The sequence below is a fragment of the Canis lupus genome, chromosome 27, assembly GCF_011100685.1.
Source record: "Canis lupus familiaris isolate Mischka breed German Shepherd chromosome 27, alternate assembly UU_Cfam_GSD_1.0, whole genome shotgun sequence".
Lineage (NCBI taxonomy): Eukaryota > Metazoa > Chordata > Mammalia > Carnivora > Canidae > Canis > Canis lupus.
In genome coordinates, this window is record NC_049248.1 from 25036185 (window position 1) to 25055125 (window position 18941).

Below are 18941 nucleotides of genomic sequence, written 5' to 3' on the forward strand. Positions count from 1 at the left end.
AATGGCTTTCTTTGTTTTCTGTGTAGAGGCACCATTCCAGTCCGGGTCCCTGAAGCGGCCTGGCTCGTCGCGGCAGCTCCCCAGTAATCTTCGTATTCTACAGAATCCTATCTCATCTGGTTTTAATCCTGAAGGCATATATGTATAACATTATCTGCCTTTAGGGGAGAGACCCAACAAAGGTACCAAGGACATTTAAAATTCCTTCTTTGATTTGTGCCAATGATGAACAGAGGATCTATTTCACAAGCCACCGTATCTTTTTTCTGTCCTAAATTGCATACCACTTGGAGCCATACCCTGTGCACTGATGCTAAAGAACAAAGAAACTGTGTTTTCACACATCAACAGTGTTGACGTTTCTGTCCAGCAGCTGTAATGCAAAGCCTTCATTTTTATTTGTAGCATTTGAGAGCGTTAAGAAAGTACTATACTGTGTGTATACGTAAATAAAACCATGACTTAAGAATGAAGAGAAATATGTGACTGGCTTAGTTTAATTTATTCCATATAATCGATTAATGGGTGAATGTTGATGTTTTAATATTTTTTATTAATACTTATCCTGTGACTGAATTACATTATATATTGTGTGATTATGACTTTGTGTGCATGTTGCCAGACTCCATCCATACGTTGCTGATCTTCAACTGTAAAAATGTCATAGGGTGCTCCACCATCAAAACTAACTCCAGAGGAACCCACTTGTATTTATTTTGTGTACCTGTCCTAGCCATTGCTTTAATTAGATGAAATAATTCAGGTTTTATTTTTAATCTGGACTTGAATCTTCTCTTTGTAATATTTCCAGTATATGAATGACCACATACCAGAATAGAAATATTTTCAAGAGGTTAATTGTATGTTTAAAAGATTTGCAGTACTTCAGACCCTTTAAACAAAAAAGTAATTGTTGATTATCTGTCCAAACAGACAGGGGATTTCCTGGGACATGGGATTTCCTGATACATTATATGTTTTTTTGTTTCTGCCCTGCCTTAATCATTTTAATCTCATTGATCCTCAGAGTTGCCATAATACATAGGTAGAGATTCCTGGTTGACCTACTTAGAAAGGTTACTTTAAGTGACATTTTTTAAATAACCCACTTCATATGTATGCTCTATTGGTATAAGCACCCATGGGTGAGTTATTGCTTGCACATAATTTACTCTGTACTTTATGAATTATTGCTATTTCTCCAATCACTTAGATAGAAAGTACATTGGAGTTAGGTATTTTTTACAGAGGAAATAAAGTTAAATTCTTTTTCTTTACCACTTTTGAGCTTGACTTTTACAGGACATGAGTCTCCATTTGTACATATATTTTCTTATTTATAAAATCAAAAATGAGTCAGTATCTCATGAATGGTGACTTAACTAAGATTCACAAGTAATATCAGGATGGGTGTGGTCAGATACCATTTTGCCATTTTTACATTCCCTCTGATCAAAATTTGGTACAACAATAAAGACTTTAACCTGAGTAGTTTTTAATTCTGAGGAAAATATATTCTCTGTATTACATGCAACAAAGTAAAAGTGGGTTAGTATATTAATGCCATGGTAACAATAAAAAGATGTAAGCTATATCTTATGCATGAGGGCAACTTTGGATGTTTTAACACATTTGACTTATTTTGGCTTAATGAATGCTGAGAATGCTGCATTTAGGTTTCCAATGAAAAATGTTAAGAATGGCTATGAAAATATATAGAAGCTTCTAGAGAACTGAAAGTAATAATGCAGAGTTGCCTTTTCTAGTCCAGCTAAATGGCAGACCTCAACTAAAAATACTATTTTCTTTGGGTTCTTGGAGTTATCAAGTTGACCTTGCCATTATGCTATTTTGCAAATAACTTGAGAAATAATTTATTCTTAACCTGTATAACCACAACCTATACACATTTCCTCTCAATTTATAATAGTTATTTCATATCTACATATATTTAAAAATTAGAACTAAAAAAATCAAGGTAATTTGTAGATTTTGTGACAGAAATGATTTATGTATGCCCAGTATATGCCTTATTTTTAAAGGGTTCCATCCTATACCAAGAGTCATTTTGTTATCGTTCAGAGAAATTAAGATCTTATTCACAAAGAAAAACATTTTTTTATAAATTAATCACATTCTATTTAAATCAAAATATTAAACTGAAGATATATTAAACTTTGCAATTTTTAATTGCAAAGACGCCTTGGTATGCCATCAGATACACAAAGTCAATGTCCAACTTAATTCTTGTAAATTATTATCAGTATTAACCTAATAACTTTAAGACTGGCAGCATTGTGACAACTTCATCTGAATTTTCAAATACCAAATAATCTTTATGGACCTAATTACAGATAGAAATACTATTTCCTAGATGGGAAAAATATATAAATGTGAATTTGATAAATACATTGAGCAGCTATACTTTTTAATCAGTTATATTACTTCTGGAAGAAAATCTCTAAGAAATATTTTCTAAGTCTTTTTCTAAAATAGGAGAAAAACTCATTTCCCTAGAACATCTTAAAAATAGTATTCCTGATCATTTTTACGTATTGTGAACACAGATGAGTTAGATTAAGTGCCACATCTTTTGGATACATTTCGGGGCGGGGCGGGCAGTGGGCAGTGATATACAAAAATACCAAATACAGAATTTTTCAACTGGGGAAATATTCAGGTTCTAAATACTAAACTACATTTTAAGGGGTTTTTTATTATTATGCTGCAAGTTTTCTTATGATTTCCTATAAGTATTAAATACACTAGAAGATAATTTGTTTCCTTACAAGGAATGATTTGAAATAGCATTGGTATATTTGACCCTTTGGAGTGTCTAGCATCCTCAGAGAATGATCCATACTGGGTTGCCTCAGTCCTTTTTTTTTTCTTATGAGATATTTTGGTTTGTTAGCATGTTTTTTTGTCCTGACGCACAAGGAATTTATATGTGAGACTTTGGTTGGTATTAATAGGAATTACCCATTTAATTCCCTCAGTCATCCCTGAAGCAATCATCAACTCCCATAGTTCAAATTAATCATACACTCAAGCTAAAACAGCAAAAATACAGAATTTATGGTGTGAAATATGATTATTAATAGTGTTTAAGAACAAATAAAACACTTGCTTCCAGAGCATAAATTTTTACCTGCATGAAAAGAACTTTTCTTTGTGAATAAGAGAAAAATGGTCTTTAGAGTAAAGAAACTTCATTTAAAGCCATTTCTGTGAACATCTTTCCAAGTCAGAACTATAATAATGGATTGAGGAAATACTATGGAAAAGGCAAAAACTCTTGATTTCAGGTGTTCAAAGGATGTGGGCAGATGGGCATTTCCCTGTGTGCATTGCCTTTGAAAAATTGGGCCTTAATTTATATGTATATAACAATGCTGTGTTCACATCCCTCTTTTACCTAAAGTTGTCTTTATTAGTCTATATTGTATTAAAATTTAGCTCATAAGTATTACTTTTATATTATGTCCATTTTTTGCATGTTTATACTACTTGCTACAGTATTTTTAAGTTTTGGGTGAAGGCCATCAGCTGTGTGGAGAAGACAAAACAATCACTATTTATTCAGTATTGCTGCTTTTCATTTCCAGAATAAGCTTTCGATGCCAGGACAGTGACTGCTTGAAAGCTGCAGGAGCTCTATTCCAATGCATTTTATATATTTTTAGAAACCAAATAAATGCAGATAACTATTTAGTATACTAATTATATTAAACCAGCAGAAATATAAAGGCAATAAAGTATATACATATATATATGGGGGGAGGGAAAGATTAAAAAATAGGTTTACAGCCAGACATGGTGATAGCCCTAAATATATTTCCAATCTGTCTGTCTTTATTGACCCAAGGAGGACTTGAGTTGCTGCAGCTTTAAACAGGAAATTACCATGTTCACTACTGTGGACACATAAATATGCTTTTAGTACTGCTTTGCTTATGTACCAATAAAATATCTGTAATATGTATTATATGTAATTATTCTTTTTTTGACTTTCATTTCAAAATGTATATTTTCTGATTATTATCATGAGCTGTAAAACAAAGGATCAATATCTGATATTCTCCCAAGTAATAAATTTTCAGGATTCATTGGGGCATCATAGTTGCTGGTTTGTTTCTTATATGTTTAATATTTTAAAATATAAGTTTATTTTCTTTAAAAGATGCCAAAGAGAAAAGGTCTGCATATCAGTGATATAAAATTACATTTCTTTAAAAGTCATGTTAATTATTATAACTAAAGAATTATCTGTTGCTGAAAAAGATAGCTGTTTGGAGCGCCTGAGTGGCTCATCAGTTAAGCGGACTTGGTTTTGGCTCAGGTCATGATCTCAGAGTCATGAGATGGAGCCTGGAGCTCCATCCTGGGCATGGAGCCTACTTAAGATTCTATCTCTCCCTCTCCCTCTCCCCCTTCTCCCCGCACACACTCCCACTCATATGCTCACTCTCTCTCTGTCTCAAATAAATAAATCTTTAAAAAGGAAAAAAAGTTGTTTTATCCAAGTGAAACTGAATCAAGAAATTAATGTCTCCCTTTTATTTCAAAAGCAAATGGAAAAATTGTGTCTCCATGAACCTCTATATTCTCAGATTTCTTTAAAACCACATGTGAGGGGATCCCTGGGTGGCGCAGCGGTTTAGCGCCTGCCTTTGGCCCAGGGCGTGATCCTGGAGACCCGAGATCGAATCCCACGTCAGGCTCCCACTGCATGGAGCCTGCTTCTCCCTCTGCCTGTGTCTCTGCCTCTCTCTCTCTCTCTGTGACTATCATAAATAAATAAAAATTAAAAAAAAAAACACATGTGAGGGTGGGGGTGACTGGGTGACAGGCACTGAGGTGGGCACTTGACGGGATGAGCACTGGGTGATATTCTATATGTTGGCAAATTGAACACCAATAAAAAATAAATGTATTTAAAAAAAAAGAAGCAAACACACACACACACACACACACACACACACACACACACGTGAGGGGGGCAGCCCCGGTGGCTCAGCGGTTTAGCGCCGCCTGCAGCCCAGGGTGTGATCCTGGAGACCCGGGATTGAGTCCCACGTCGGGCTCCCTGCATGGAGCCTGCTTCTCCCCCTGCCTGTGTCTCTTCCTTTCTCTCTCTGTCTCTAGTGAATAAATAAAATCTTTAAAAAAAAAAAAAAAAAAGAAAAACCACATGTGAGGGGAACAATTCATTACCTACTATGTGCCAGGTACAATAGGAGGTACATTCAGCCATGTAGGGAACCTCTTCCAAATCGTACAACTAATAAGTAGCTTATAGCGCACTTGGATATAGACCTTTCAGATTTCGAAGTACTTTTCTATATTCCATGATAAACTGCATAAGCTTTACCATGCTCAGTTTCTCTTTTTTAATATGAAAGTAATGTGGAAGTACATAAATTGTTATTTTCATATTTTGCATAAGTAAGATCTTGATCAAGAAACTATACATATGAATAATACTATGTTATAAAAACAATGATAAATTATTAACAAAATAATGCAAGATATAAATTATTCTTTGTCCTAGTTTGGGGGACTTTTAAATTTGTAATTATACTGTCCTCCTCTAAAGGCATTTGTTTAGTTAAAGGCAGAGCAAGAAATAAACTTCTGTTTACTTGACTCGTCGCCTGCCACCCACTTCACATATTTGTGCTGCGTCTTAGAAAGGGCCAGCAGAGTCCTATAAAAGAGGCGCAGACTTACTGGACTCACTCATGCTTTCTGTAGACATGTAGTGAGCTTTACTGTAGGCCAGACACGCTGAAATTAACACGATTTGTTTTTGCACCTCAGGAAAGGTGCAGTCTAATGATCACCATTGAAGGAACAAAGATGGAGGGCCATGGAAACACACCAGAAGGGCTTTACCCCAACCAGAGTGTTGGCAAACCCTGGAAAAGGGAATATAAACTGGGGAGGGATATCTGGCACAGACTACAAGATGGGAAGATGTAAAGCCTGTGGGGATGTGACCGGGTGGTAAAAAGGTCGGGAAGGCTAAGAGAGAAGGTTGGCATCGGGAAGGACTTTGGTTGCTATAGTAACGACTTTATCCCTAGAGCTGTGGAGGACTTTTAAGCACAGAAATGAAATGATCAGACTAGCATATTAAGAAGATCCTTCTTGCTGGCATTGTAGAGAACTGACAGGAGAAAGGTCAAGACTAGAAGCAAGAAAGACACTGAAGAGGTCTGCAGGAATCTAGGCCAGAAATAATATAATTTGAACTAAGTAAGTAATTGGGGTTTACTGAATAACAAATGTTTATTGAGCACCCACTTTGTGCCAGAAGAGAACCAAACAAACTATAGACATCCTAAGTAAACAGTAGCAGAAGGATACCGTGTTTAAATGGTGGAGAGAGAATAAAAGAATCCAAGAAGTTCCAGGTATTTGGCAGCTATCCACAGCCTTAAATGGCTGATAGTAATGGTGCTGTGAGTTTCTTAATGATGAATAGTCACAGATACTCTGTTCTGTGTGCTGGGGGCAAAAGATTGGGAGAGGAGGAAGGGAAGAGAGAATAAAGATCTGAAAAATATGTATTTGAAAGTTGGCCTTCAAATGGGCCTCCCCCTTGTTTAGAGTCCGTACAGTCTTTCCTGCAAGGATGGCGTGGATTTGGGGAAGAGACCTCTGCAGCACCATATTTAATCAGGCTCTTTATCTGGTGTGTTGGAATCCTGTTTTCCCAGCACCACATTTGGCTTTGTGTTCAATATAAGTCACTTTCATTCATCTGCCATGAGTGTGTGTCCAAGATGTTAGAAGGGTCTGACTATGGTCCAGAACGAGAGGAAGTGAAGCGGGTAGACGGTACAAACTTACCTGTCTATATGCCAAGCCAACATTTACAAGTTTCCTGCAACTGCTAGCAGTGTGGAAATCAAATTATTGGAGTACTGAAGTGACAAAGGATTGTTTAAAGCATAAAACAAATTCTAGGGAGCACCTGGGTGGCCCAGTCAGTTAAGTGTCTGACTTGATTTCTGCTCTGGTCATGATCTCAGGGTCATGAGATGGAGCTCCTGTGGGACTATGTACTGCGTGTAGAGCCTGCTTAAGATTCTCTCTCCTGGGGTGCCTAGGTGTGTCAGTCAGTTAAGTATCTGCCTTTAGCTCCGGTCATGATCCCAGAGTCCTGGGATCGAGCTCCGCACTGGGCTCCCTACTCAGTGGGGAGTCTGCTTCTCCCTCTGCCTCCACCTCTCCCCTCTGCTTGTGCTCTCTTGCTCACTCTTTCTCAAGTAAATAAAATTTAAAATAAAAATTCTCTCTCCCTTTCCTTCTGCCCTTCCCCTCATGCATGCACACAGGCAAAAAAAAAAAAAAATCATAGACACTTTGTAAACGAACATAATGAGCTAAAATGCCATGTGGCAACAGGTAGCATGCAAACAGAGGCTGAGAAGAGCAGGAACATGTGCAGGACGTTCACCAGGAGCCACCCACTCACCCAAGAGAGTGACAACTGTGGCAATCACTAAGCTCTGACCTACCTCCATAACATCCCTACCAAACCCCGCCTGCATCAGAACCTTCAAGGACTACCATCCTGGATCACCTCAACAGTTCTCCCTTTTCTTAAACCAAAATAGATTTCCTTGTATTTCTAACTTTTCTTAAGACCACACAGAAGAAACAATTTCTCACCAATATGACAGCACTTCAGATATTGAAGGCATCTATTATGTCTCCAACTGTTCTCTTTTCCAACTCCCAATTCTTTCAAATAGTATAATTTCCAGTCTCTTCTCTCTTGAACCTGCAGTAGACACTGTTGAATGTGGCAGCCGGAACTAATCACAAAATTCCATTTGTGGTTTGACCAGATCAACATGTAGAAACTTGATTCATTGTGATGCAGCCTAAAACTAAGCTAGGTGGTTAATCTTACTAGGTTTTTGTGAACCTCAGCTCACTATTAAATCATTGCACTAATTAATAGTTCACTAAAGTCCTCTTTTTCACACTTTTCTGCTGTCAGTGAAATCTTTCCTAACATGTATGTGTGTGGTTGAGTTTTAGGATGCATTGCAGAATTTTAATTGATCAAAATACTTATCACCTCTAAACATTTTGAAATTAATAAATCCCAGAAGGAAGATGTGGGCTTTGATGTCAGATCAATAATGTCGAGGACAGAGTACTATGGGAGCATACAGGAGGTTAGGGGTAATATCAGGAAAAGCACCATTGAGAAGGTACGTGTAGGCTCCTGAGTTGGGCTCTTGAAGGATGAATAGGCTTTCACTCATCATATTTATTGAGTGCTTAGTATGTGGTAGACACTAGAGATTCAGCAGTAAACAAAGAAGACCCAAATCCCTGCTCATTTGAATCTTATATTCTAGAAGGAAAGACAGAGGAATAAAGAAGTAAAATATATAGTATTTTTATTGTGATAAGAGCCCAAGAGAAAAATAATGAAGTGGCAAAGAGGAATAGGAAGTACCAGAAGTTGGAGGAAAATTGCAACTTTATATAAGTTGCCTGAGGCCTCTCTTAAAAGGTGGTGTTGCAGTAAAGACTTAACGGTGGTACCAGCACACCTGCAGAAATGAAGAGGAGGTACCTGGGCCATTAAGCCCATGTTAGGCTTCTGTAAGAAAAGTATAGGATGCCTGAGAAGCCTGCAGAGTCTAGCTTTCTGTTTCCAAGCAACTGACTCAGAATGCATAGGCCTTTTTCTGGCTGTGTGGCAGTAGATCCAATTACTCATTCAGTCAATCCTTTCAAATCTAAGTAAGTGAAGGAGGAAGATATTTTTAAGATATTAAAAAATATTTAGGGGCGCCTGGGTGGCTCAGTCAGTTAAGCATCCAACTCTTGATCTCAGTTCAGGTCTTGATCTAAGGGTCATGAGTTCAAGCCCTGCATTGGGCTCCATGCTGGGCATGGAGCCTACTTTTAAAAAATTTTGTTTTAATCTGAATTTAATTAATCTTAATCCTTTCCAAATTTAAATTCATAGGTAAGATGGCCTTCTGTGAATAGACTCACATTTGACCTACTCTATTTTCCGAAACAATGGCTAAAGGAATACTTTTATATCTAAAGATGCTTTATTTTGCTAGATATCCCTCCCAGATTTAATGCAGCTTTATAACCTAAAAATGTTTTTTATTTCAAGATATTAAACAAAAACTAGCCATTTTCAGGTACTCTACCATATGTTGAACAGTGTTAAGTCTTTGTTTATGGAAGGGATCTGTAATTTGAGGTCCATGGACTCCTAGAAAAGATTTTGGAGGCACATTGTATACAGACTCTTAAAATAGACATTTGAGGAGTTGTGGAAAAGTAGAGCGTGCACTGAGTAGAGGGTAAGGCAAGGAGGGTGTCATAGAAGATGGGGCCATACTGTGAAGAACTTTGAATGTCATCAGGTAGGTAGTGGAGAGCCAAAGGAATTCAAAGGAGTCTTAAGATTAGACTTGCTTTTTACAAAGCTTACTGTGGCAATGGAACAGTGATTGGGCTGTAGTGGGAAGAAATCAGTGTTAGGGACACCCCTGGGAGGCAGTTGTAATAGATCTGCATTAATGTACTATAAAAACTGTCCTGATCTTCCATCCGTTCAAAATTCTCCTTTAATAGATAACATTGACAACTGTTCACCTTGTGTCACCATTTTGCCCTGAATATATGCCTAGCATAGCCCATGAAAAAAAAGCCAAGTGGACCTAAATGGATAATTCCTAGACTCTAGTGAATAAGAACAGAGAGATCACTCAAAAACTGGCACAGCAATCTGCAATGATGTGGATGGAACTAGAGGGTGTTATGCTAAGCAAGATAATCAGAGAAAGACAAATACCATATTGTCTTACTCATATGTGGAAGTTAAGAAACAACAGAGGAGCATAGGGGAAGGAGGGGAAAAGAAAACAAGACAAAATCAGAGAGGGAGACAAACCATAGAGACTCTTAACCATAGGAAACGAACTGAGGGTTGCTGGAGAGGAGCGGATGGGGGGTGAGGTAACAAGGTGATGGACATTAAGGAGAGCATATGATGTGATGAGGACTGGGTGTTACATGCAACTAATGAATCACTACATTTTACCCCTGAAACTAATAATAAAAATAAATAAATAATGGCACAGCAAAAATTCCAAAGCCTGTCATCTGGCTTAAGATCCGGTCTAGGGATCCCTGGGTGGTGCAGCGGTTTGGCGCCTGCCTTTGGCCCAGGGCGTCATCCTGGAGACCCGGGATCGAATCCCATGTCGGGCTCCCGGTGCATGGAGCCTGCTTCTCCCTCTGCCTGTGTCTCTGCCTCTCTGTGTGTGTGTGTGTGACTATCATAAATAAATAAAAATTTTAAAAAAAGATCCAGTCTACACATCAAAATTAACCATCACAGTATGTATGTACATATATATGTGTATGTGTGTGTATATATATGTATATACACATAAATATATGTACGTATGTATATAAACATGTGCCCTATGTTACATACCTAGTATTTTAATACATAAAATAGCAGCCAAATAAGAACCTTTCTTATTGAATACCACCATACACAAACTCTCCAGTATGAGTCTCAAGTAAACTACTGGAATTGCCTTACAGCTCTTGCTGTCTGGCCATATCCCTCTTGCCAAGAGCTCTGACACCAAATAAACTTATGAGATTCAGAGAAGACAGAGAATCAACTCTTCACAGGGTCTTCTCTGACCAAATACTCATGGAGTGCTCCCCTCTGCAATGTGGTAAATGGAACTTTAAATGGAGCTACAAAATGGAAGTCCAGGCACGTTCTTGAAACTCCATTTAATAGGAACCAGTGCCTGTCTAACCATAGGTGGCTTGCTGCCTTGACAGTTTCTTTCATGACACCGTAGATGTAGGAGAATGCTTCCAAACCAGGTTTTTCCTCTTTTCATTTGCTGTATGGCCTCAATGCTATGTCCTAGATTTTGCCAAATCAACAAACATTTGGCATGTTTGGGGAGTGCGTTAGGGCACCAGGGGCTGATGGACACGATGCTGAAATTCTACCTTTCATGGTATCTTTATTGCAAGTGGGATCCACCAGAAAAGAGCTATTTAGAGGATATGAGTAGAGTTTTGCACTTGTCCTGCCACGATGCTGAGAGGATCCACATTGAGACATCAAAAGGCATCTGAATATGCAGGTCTGAAACTTGCAAAGGAAACAAAGCTGAAGATGGACAAACAGACACTATCTGCTCTCAGGCTATAGTTTAAAATGCAGGAGAAAACCCCCTTAAATACATACAAATTTATTTTGAAATGAAGAGGAGATGAGCTTTCTTAGAAAGAAAGACAAACATTTGGTTCTGTATGGTCAGACATCCAGCAGCCTCAGTGTCACCTGAGACCAGTTAGAAATGTAGAGGCTCGGGCCCCACTCTGGACTTAAGGAAACTGGAATTTGTACTTCAGCAAGATGCCACGTTTTCTGCAGGTGCACTCAGCTTAGGGACGCCCTGGAGTACACCAAGAAGAGGACCGAGGACAGGGGCCGGAGGAGCATCTCATTTATGAGGCCAGCAGCCAGGAGACCAGAGAGGGAGACCATGAGGAATTAGAAGCTGAAAACGTCTGGAGAAGGGTCATTGTCAACAAGCAGGAGGATGGAACACTTGTCCGAACAGAATCCTACCTAGGCAATGGGGTGATTCGAGGATGAAAGTAACCGAAGTCTTTGGTTTTTAGTGTTTCTGTTTCTGTTTTTAGCCACTCCAGATTTTCTAGAGAAATTATTAACAGCATCACCCTTCTCTGCTCCTCTGACCTCCATGCCCTGAAAGGAGAGAAGATCATTAAGTGTCCAGACATCTGGGCTCTTTTTACCTCTTAGGATGGATGGCAAATTGCTTTTTGAATGTGAGTGATGTCAGCTAAGTGAAGAGAACTTTGAAATGAGTCTGCGGTCCTGCAAACCTCTTTATGGTTTAATGGTAACAGACCAACAAAAGGAGTAGGTGGGAATGGACCTGAGGATAAAGAGCTGAATAGGGGAGTAACGCGGCAGCTGGAGAGGAGATTGCCCGGGCCTGAAAGAGAGGATGAGGGTTCTGGGCGACAGAGCCATCTGCACAGTCCCCTGTGGCATCAGGGCAGTCCTGAGCTTTGCTGCCCCCACTTGGGGCTGTGGGGGGGCGGGGCGCGGAGGGCGGAGCAGAGCTGCTGCCACCAAAGGCCCGGATCCAATGCTTCTCCCTCAACAGAAGCTGAACCACACCCCTCCTCTTTTCCCTGATTTATGTAAGACCAGAGGTTCTTATGTTCCCAAACTGGGGCAAAGAGGGAGAGGAGGGAAAAAGCCAAAAATTGACTGATACCATATGTAATTAAGAAAAAGAACATGGGACACGTGGGTGGCTCAGTGGTTGAGCGGGCCTGCCTTTGGCCCAGGGCGTGATCCCAGGGTCCCAGGATTGAGTCCCCGCATCGGCCTCCCTGCAGGGAGCCTGCTTCTCCCTCTGCCTATGTCTCTGCCTCTCTCTCTGTGTCTCTCATGAATAAAATAATAATAATAATAATAATAATAATAATTAATAATAATATTTTAAAAAGAGACGAAAAAGAACAAATGTGATATTTCTTTAACTCTTAATGTTGTGGAGAAATGTCTGCCTATTTCATGTTCTTCACCCTTTACTGCCAGAGTTGCTCCATTTCTGATAGATTTTATTGAAAATGGTTTCTAATAGGTTAACATTATGTCTTCTTGAATTCCTCATTTCCTGACTCTGTCAGATACTTTCAGAGGAAAATAAATGATGGAGTAGAAAGATAGAGGAGTCTGGAGACTCAAGTTCTAACATCATCACTATTCCATAATAGCTATATGACATTGGGCAAGGCATTGACTCTCCCTGGACCTCGGTTTCCACTTTTGTAAGATGAAGAACTGAGATGAAATTATTTCTAACTCTTTCCAGCTCTGGCCCCACAATCAATGATGTGTGACAAAGACCATAAATGTAGAAAGGTCTGAAAGTCATGACGGTTAAGAACATGAATCACAGATACAGCAGCAACTAAATTCGTCAGTCAGTTTAACCTTTCTGGAGTTTGTTACTAAACATTGTCCACAACATGGGCCGCCAGAGAAGAAAGAATTATTAATAGGTAACCAGAGTGAAAAGAGGTCACTAACTCCTAACACATAGGACAGAGATGTAGTCTCCCCACTCAGTGTGGCTGCACAGAATTCCTCCCGCTAAAATCAACCGGCTCCCACACCCTCACTAGGGAGCATCCTCTTTGTACGTCAGGAGCAGCCTTCTTGAACGTTGCTCTTGAGGGCTCATCCTGCATGAAGAATACCCTGCATTGCAAATCTTCACACCTAACCTCCTAGTTTTAGCTAAAAAACTTGACCTAACATTTCCCCTTGCCTCTCCCTACCCCACTCTTTAGGTCCACCTATTATATGTCAATAGCATCCTTTACTAACTTTTAAAAAAATATTTTATTTATGTATTTACTAAAGAGAGAGTGCATGCAAGTGGGGGGAGGGACAGACTCTGTGCTGAGTGTGGAGCCCAATGAGGGGCTTGATCCCAGGACCCCAAGGTCATGACGTGAGCCGAAATCAAGAGTCAGATGCCTAACTCACTGAGCCACCCAGGCACACTGGCATCCTTTACTTTCTATCACAGAAGTTATAATTAGAGACTGGTTTGTCTGATTATTTAGTGTCTATCTTTACTGCACAGTAAGCACCACGGGACAGGGTGTGTTTTGTTACCCCTCTGTTTCTAGCACCTGCCTCAGGTCCTGGCACATGACAGGCATTCAATAACTATTAGTTGAATGAAAAGGTGAATGAATGAATTTCATCCTGCAGAGAGAAGATGAAGTGTCACTAACCAAGTCAGATCACTAACAAGTGAGACAACAAAAACATTGATCTGTTCTCACTGGCTCCCCAGCACACCCATCCTCCTCTTCGGTGGCCTCCTCATCCTTCTCCTGGACTCCTGCCTCCAGGCAATAGTACTGGTGCAGGAGGAAGTGGTGTGGGAGAAGCAGGCACAGAGCAGAGGGTATGTCGCTGGGGACCTGGTCTCTCCTCACTTGCCTCTTGTCTGCGTGCTTGCCAATGCTCGGAATATACTTCATGAACATGAACTCAGCACCTACTTGAAAGAACTCTGTTTGTAGAAGGTCTTAGCATATGGCCCTGCCCTCCCGTGGAGGAGCATTGTGAAATATTCAGAACCCTGACCTCTCATTTCTCATTCACCTTCCTCTGTATCATGGGCTCCAGGACACACTCAAGTTGGAAATCCATGGTATTTGTATTTCTCCAGTAGACTTGATCTGGGATCACCTCTCATTCCTCATGCAGCCATGTTATCTCTGGCCCAGAAGGTGAGGTCAGCCCTTGATCCGCCATGCCAAGCTGTAGGTCCATTTCCAGAGCCCAGGTGTCCTCTGCTCCATTCCTTTCTCTTGCCCAGAGCTACGCTCCTCAACATGTCCACTCCATCTGCTGTATCTGCCTACCACCCCTTCTCTTTTCCATGCCCACCGCTCCCTCTCACTGAATATTTCCTCAAAATCCATTAGACAAGAATACCTCGGATTTAATTTTTTATAAAGATTTTATTTATTTAATCATGAGAGACACAGAGAGAGAGGCAGAGACACAGGCAGAGGGAGAAGCAGGCTCTCTGTGGGGAGCTCGATGTGGGACTCGATCCTGAGACCCCAAGATCGTCCTGAGCCAAAGGCAGACACTCAACTGCTGAGCCACCCAGGTGTCCAAGAATACCTCTGATTTAAGATGAGCAGAATAAATACATTCTTGCCCCAAAGAAACTTAGTTTAACTGCCTTTCTTCCCCTTACAGTGTCATCAAAGCAAATTCCCCAAATCTGCATGGCTCAAAGTACTTTTTAATGAGTCCTTGTTTTGTTCTATTTATCCCAACTCAGAGAAAATGCATTCTCCATACATTTTCCTCAGCCTCTGTGGACAGTTTTTCCTCAAACCAGCGTGTAGTGCAGAGGACGTGTGTAGAGTTAGAAAGTTTCCTGCATGGAGCACACAGCTAAAGCCTGACACTGCATCTTTCCTTTTCCAATTTTCTATCTGAGCGTGATTAAAAAGGGTCTCCCGTTCCAGGGTGACGCACTGCACCACAGCTGTGCGTTTCCTGCCTGGTCATCCGGTGCCCTCTGCAGGAGGACTCAATTTTGGCTCTGTTGTATAGAGTGCCTTCAAAGTCTCTACAAAACCAGAGCTTAATCTTGTGACACTGTGCTTATTACCTCTAATTACCCTACAGATTCCCATCTGTTTAAAGTTGGAGATTTGCTTTCATTACGACTGAATTTCACTAAAAGAAAATTCTATCTACATTGAGAAACTCTGGTGCTTGGCAGAGCTTCAAATTGGGGGAGGAGGGTAGTTCTGATACAGACATTAATGTTCTGATTTTGATTTACTTCAAAAATTCCTTGACATATAGAACCAATTACCTTTTCGTTTTGCCTTTTTTCTGGATCTTTACCCTATATATTTAGTCCATATTTTGATATGCAGAGTATGAGATTTTCATACTGCAGAGAAAACATTTGGAGCAGGCTGAAATGAAGAGCAGAAAGCATTAGAGTGAGAAACGAGTGAGGTTCTAGGTCTAATTGGCTGTTATTTTACTGTGATGCTTTACAAAGCCATTTCACTCCTCTGGGGTTTAGTGTCATCTTTTGTAAAATTAAGTGGCTGACCAGGATTGATTTGCAAGATTTCTTCCAGCTCTGAAAATCAGTCACCTTATGCTTACACCTGGGTCACTCATCTCTGCTAATATTTATTGCTGTTTTTAAAAAGTCATATAGGGACACCTGGATGGCTCAGTGGTTGAGCGTCTGCCTTTGGTCCAGGGTGTGATCCTTGAGTCCCGGGATCAAGTCCCACGTCGGGCTCCCTGCGTGGAGCCTGCTTCTCCCTCTGCCTGTGTCTCTGCCTCTCTCTCTCTCTCTCTCTCATTCTCTCTCTCTGTGTCTATCATGAATAAATAAATAAAATCTTTAAAAAATTAAAAAGTCATATAAATTCGTTTTAATTCCTATTTTATCTTCATGCCTGCTAATAACCATAATTATGGCTCTGTTGCACTAGCTATATTCTTTTAAACAGATGTTGATGATTTTACATATAGATCTTTCAAGAAAAACAATGACAGTCATTGGGCCATGTTTTTATTTTTATTTTTATTTTTTTTAAGATTTTATTTATTTATTCATGAGAGACACAGAGAGAGAGGCAGAGACATAGGCAGAGGGAGAAGCAGGCTCCCTATGGGTAGCCCTATGTGGGACTTGATCCCAGGACCCTGGGATCATGACCTGAGTCAAAGGCAGATGCTCAACCACTGAGCCACCCAGGTGCCCTGGGCCATGTTTTTAAACAAAAACAAAACAAAACAAAAAAAAGATTGTTTTCTTTCACTCTTCCCTTTCTAAATTATTTGTAACCTAGATGTTTCTTTACTCTGTAGATTCTTTAGTTTCCAACATCAGTCTTTTAGCCAGAGATAATAGTTAATACTTTTATCATCCAACAGTAAAAGCATTTATTGAGTGCCTATTATGAATCAGGCATTCTGCTCTGTGCTACAAGTACAAAGACAGACAAACCCTTGTAAACTAAGACTGAGAGAAAATGTTCCTATATGCCTAGAAGTTAGTGTGCTGCTACTCCTCCTCACCTTTCCTGCTGTGTCCCAAAACTGACTTCAAGGATATTGTACTGAAAATCTACAAATGTAGACAGATCATCTAAAGTAGAGGAACATGATCTTCATACATAAAGTATGGCTTCTGTTGCATACATGTGGCAAGTGAACTTAATTCTTACAAATTGCCTCAACTTCTTTATCTGTAAAATTAGAAAATTTTGTTCATGGAGTTGGGACAAGGATTGGACTTCATGATTCTAAGATTCATTCTAACTCTTATATATCTGTGGTTTAGATTTAAAGTTCAATTATAAATGCTTTCAATAAGAAGGCTTGGGACTTTTCTACTTCTTCGTAAAGATGAGCAGAAATGAAATAAAATCCATGGAATCTTCCATTGTAAGAAAACTTCCATTGTAGGAAAGCTTCCATTGTAGGAAAACTAAATTTATATAGCCAAGTCTGTTTACCTATAGTGGTAGACTAATTGGTCAAGCCCACAAGATCAACGGAATAAAAACTCACTTTATCACAGGGGCACCTACTTCCAAAAATGAATCTCATATTTAGCTGATTGTGAAGATCACTATAATCTTTCAAAGTAAAGGTGAAATAAACAAAGTTGAAAATATTCTTTGCCAGAAGACTTACACTACAAAAAAATGTTAAAGAAAGTCCTTTGGGCAGAGAGACAGAGAGAGAATGATCCTAGTTGGAAATGTGGATCTCCACAAAGGAATAAAGAGCTTTATATGGATACAAATCTCATTAGCTGGTATTCCAGTCTCTACCAGACCAGAGGCAGCAAATGAAGAAATGGAGAGTAGAGGGTCTGGTAGAAAGAGATAAATGGATCATGCAGCAAAGGAATCAGCTGATAACCCTATACCCAGGGAAGGAAACAAGAAAAAGAAAATTTATTAGAGGAGGAGGAGAAAGAGAGGAGAAGAAAAAATAATTTTAAAATTCTAATAAGTTCTGCAGCCCCGGTAGCGCAGCGGTGATGGCGCTACCTGCAGCTCGGGGTGTGATCCTGGAGACCCAGGATCCAGTCCCACGTCGGGCTCCCTGCATGGAGCCTGCTTCTCCCTCCTGTGTCTCTGCCTCTCTCTCTGTCTCTGTCTCTCTCTCTCTCTGTGTCTCTATGAATGAATGAATGAATAAATAAATAAAATCTTTCAAAAAATAAAAATAAAATTCTAATAAGTTAATGCCAATTCGTGTTGGTCACCAAGAAAAAAGTCAAACCAAATTCAAGATACCCTTTAAGAAGGCAAGAAAGTAAGATATGTCTATGAGAGATCTTTTGTCTACATTGAGTGAAATAAAATTTCATTACTAGACTAGTAAAAAAAACTTTTTAAGTTGAACCTTCTACCATTTTCTGATAATTTCATGCCTACTGTTGGGTCTTAGTTGGCAGAAACTCTGCCTTCTGCCTCTGCATGCCCCCTTCTGCGTCTCTCTGGGCATGTGCTCTAAACATGGTATTTACCACACAACATGTGCATTTGATCGACTCTTTGATACATTCATTTCTAAATTTTCCACTAACATTCAGTCTTCCTGCCAGGCTTATTTAGCCACCCCTTTTGAAAGGTTAAGCTGAAGAAACCCTAGCACTTGTCTATTTTTAAATACCATGAAGTTTTAAAAGTGAATTTAATTTTACCTCTTGTCACATGTTTATGCTGAGGAGTCAGGAAGCCTTTTTCCAATTGCTTTACAGCAAATATCCTTCTAGTCTTTCAGAGTATGCCTCCATTAGATGTAATGAACATTCTCTCATGATTCCTATGTTAGTAATCTTTATCCTCACTTGGAAACTATGGCTCTGAACCCAAAGCGGCGTGCAAATCACAGCCCTCCGGCAGCCACTGCCCTAGCGCGTGGCTCTACCACAGAATCCGCCACAGCAGCTGTCCCTGCCCAGGACCTGTTGGCCAGTGGTTGTATACTAGAAAAGTCCCTCCACGTTCTTTCGGAGTCTAAATTGTGCCTTCTCATTCAGAACTGATGTAAGTCCAAACAAGCAAAACAGATTGGGCTTGTAATTTTGCAGAACTGATTAAAGTTGCATGGGGCCAGATTTGCAGCTTTCGATCTGTGCAGCCATCCAGGCCCCTGCAACCAGAAGGGTGCTGTGCTTGCTTTAATGCTCTGCTGTCACTGTCATGAAATCTTTAGTAATTCTGTTTTTTAAACTTGTGTTTTGTGACATCAGCTGGGACAATGG

At 39.8% G+C, this 18941-nt stretch overlaps 1 protein-coding gene across 5 annotated transcripts in view; it reads left to right on the forward strand.

The window, feature by feature from the left end:
• RASSF8 (Ras association domain family member 8) overlaps positions 1 to 4122 on the forward strand; it is a 122613-nt gene extending 118491 nt beyond the window's left edge. For all 5 annotated transcript variants that reach the window (XM_038577113.1, XM_038577114.1, XM_038577117.1 and 2 more), the window contains one exon: positions 27 to 4122. In XM_038577113.1, the coding sequence (XP_038433041.1) occupies positions 27 to 148 (122 nt within the window). In that variant the 3' untranslated portion in view covers positions 149 to 4122. The remainder of the gene's footprint in view (positions 1 to 26) is intronic.
• Positions 4123 to 18941: the final 14819 nt, after the last annotated feature.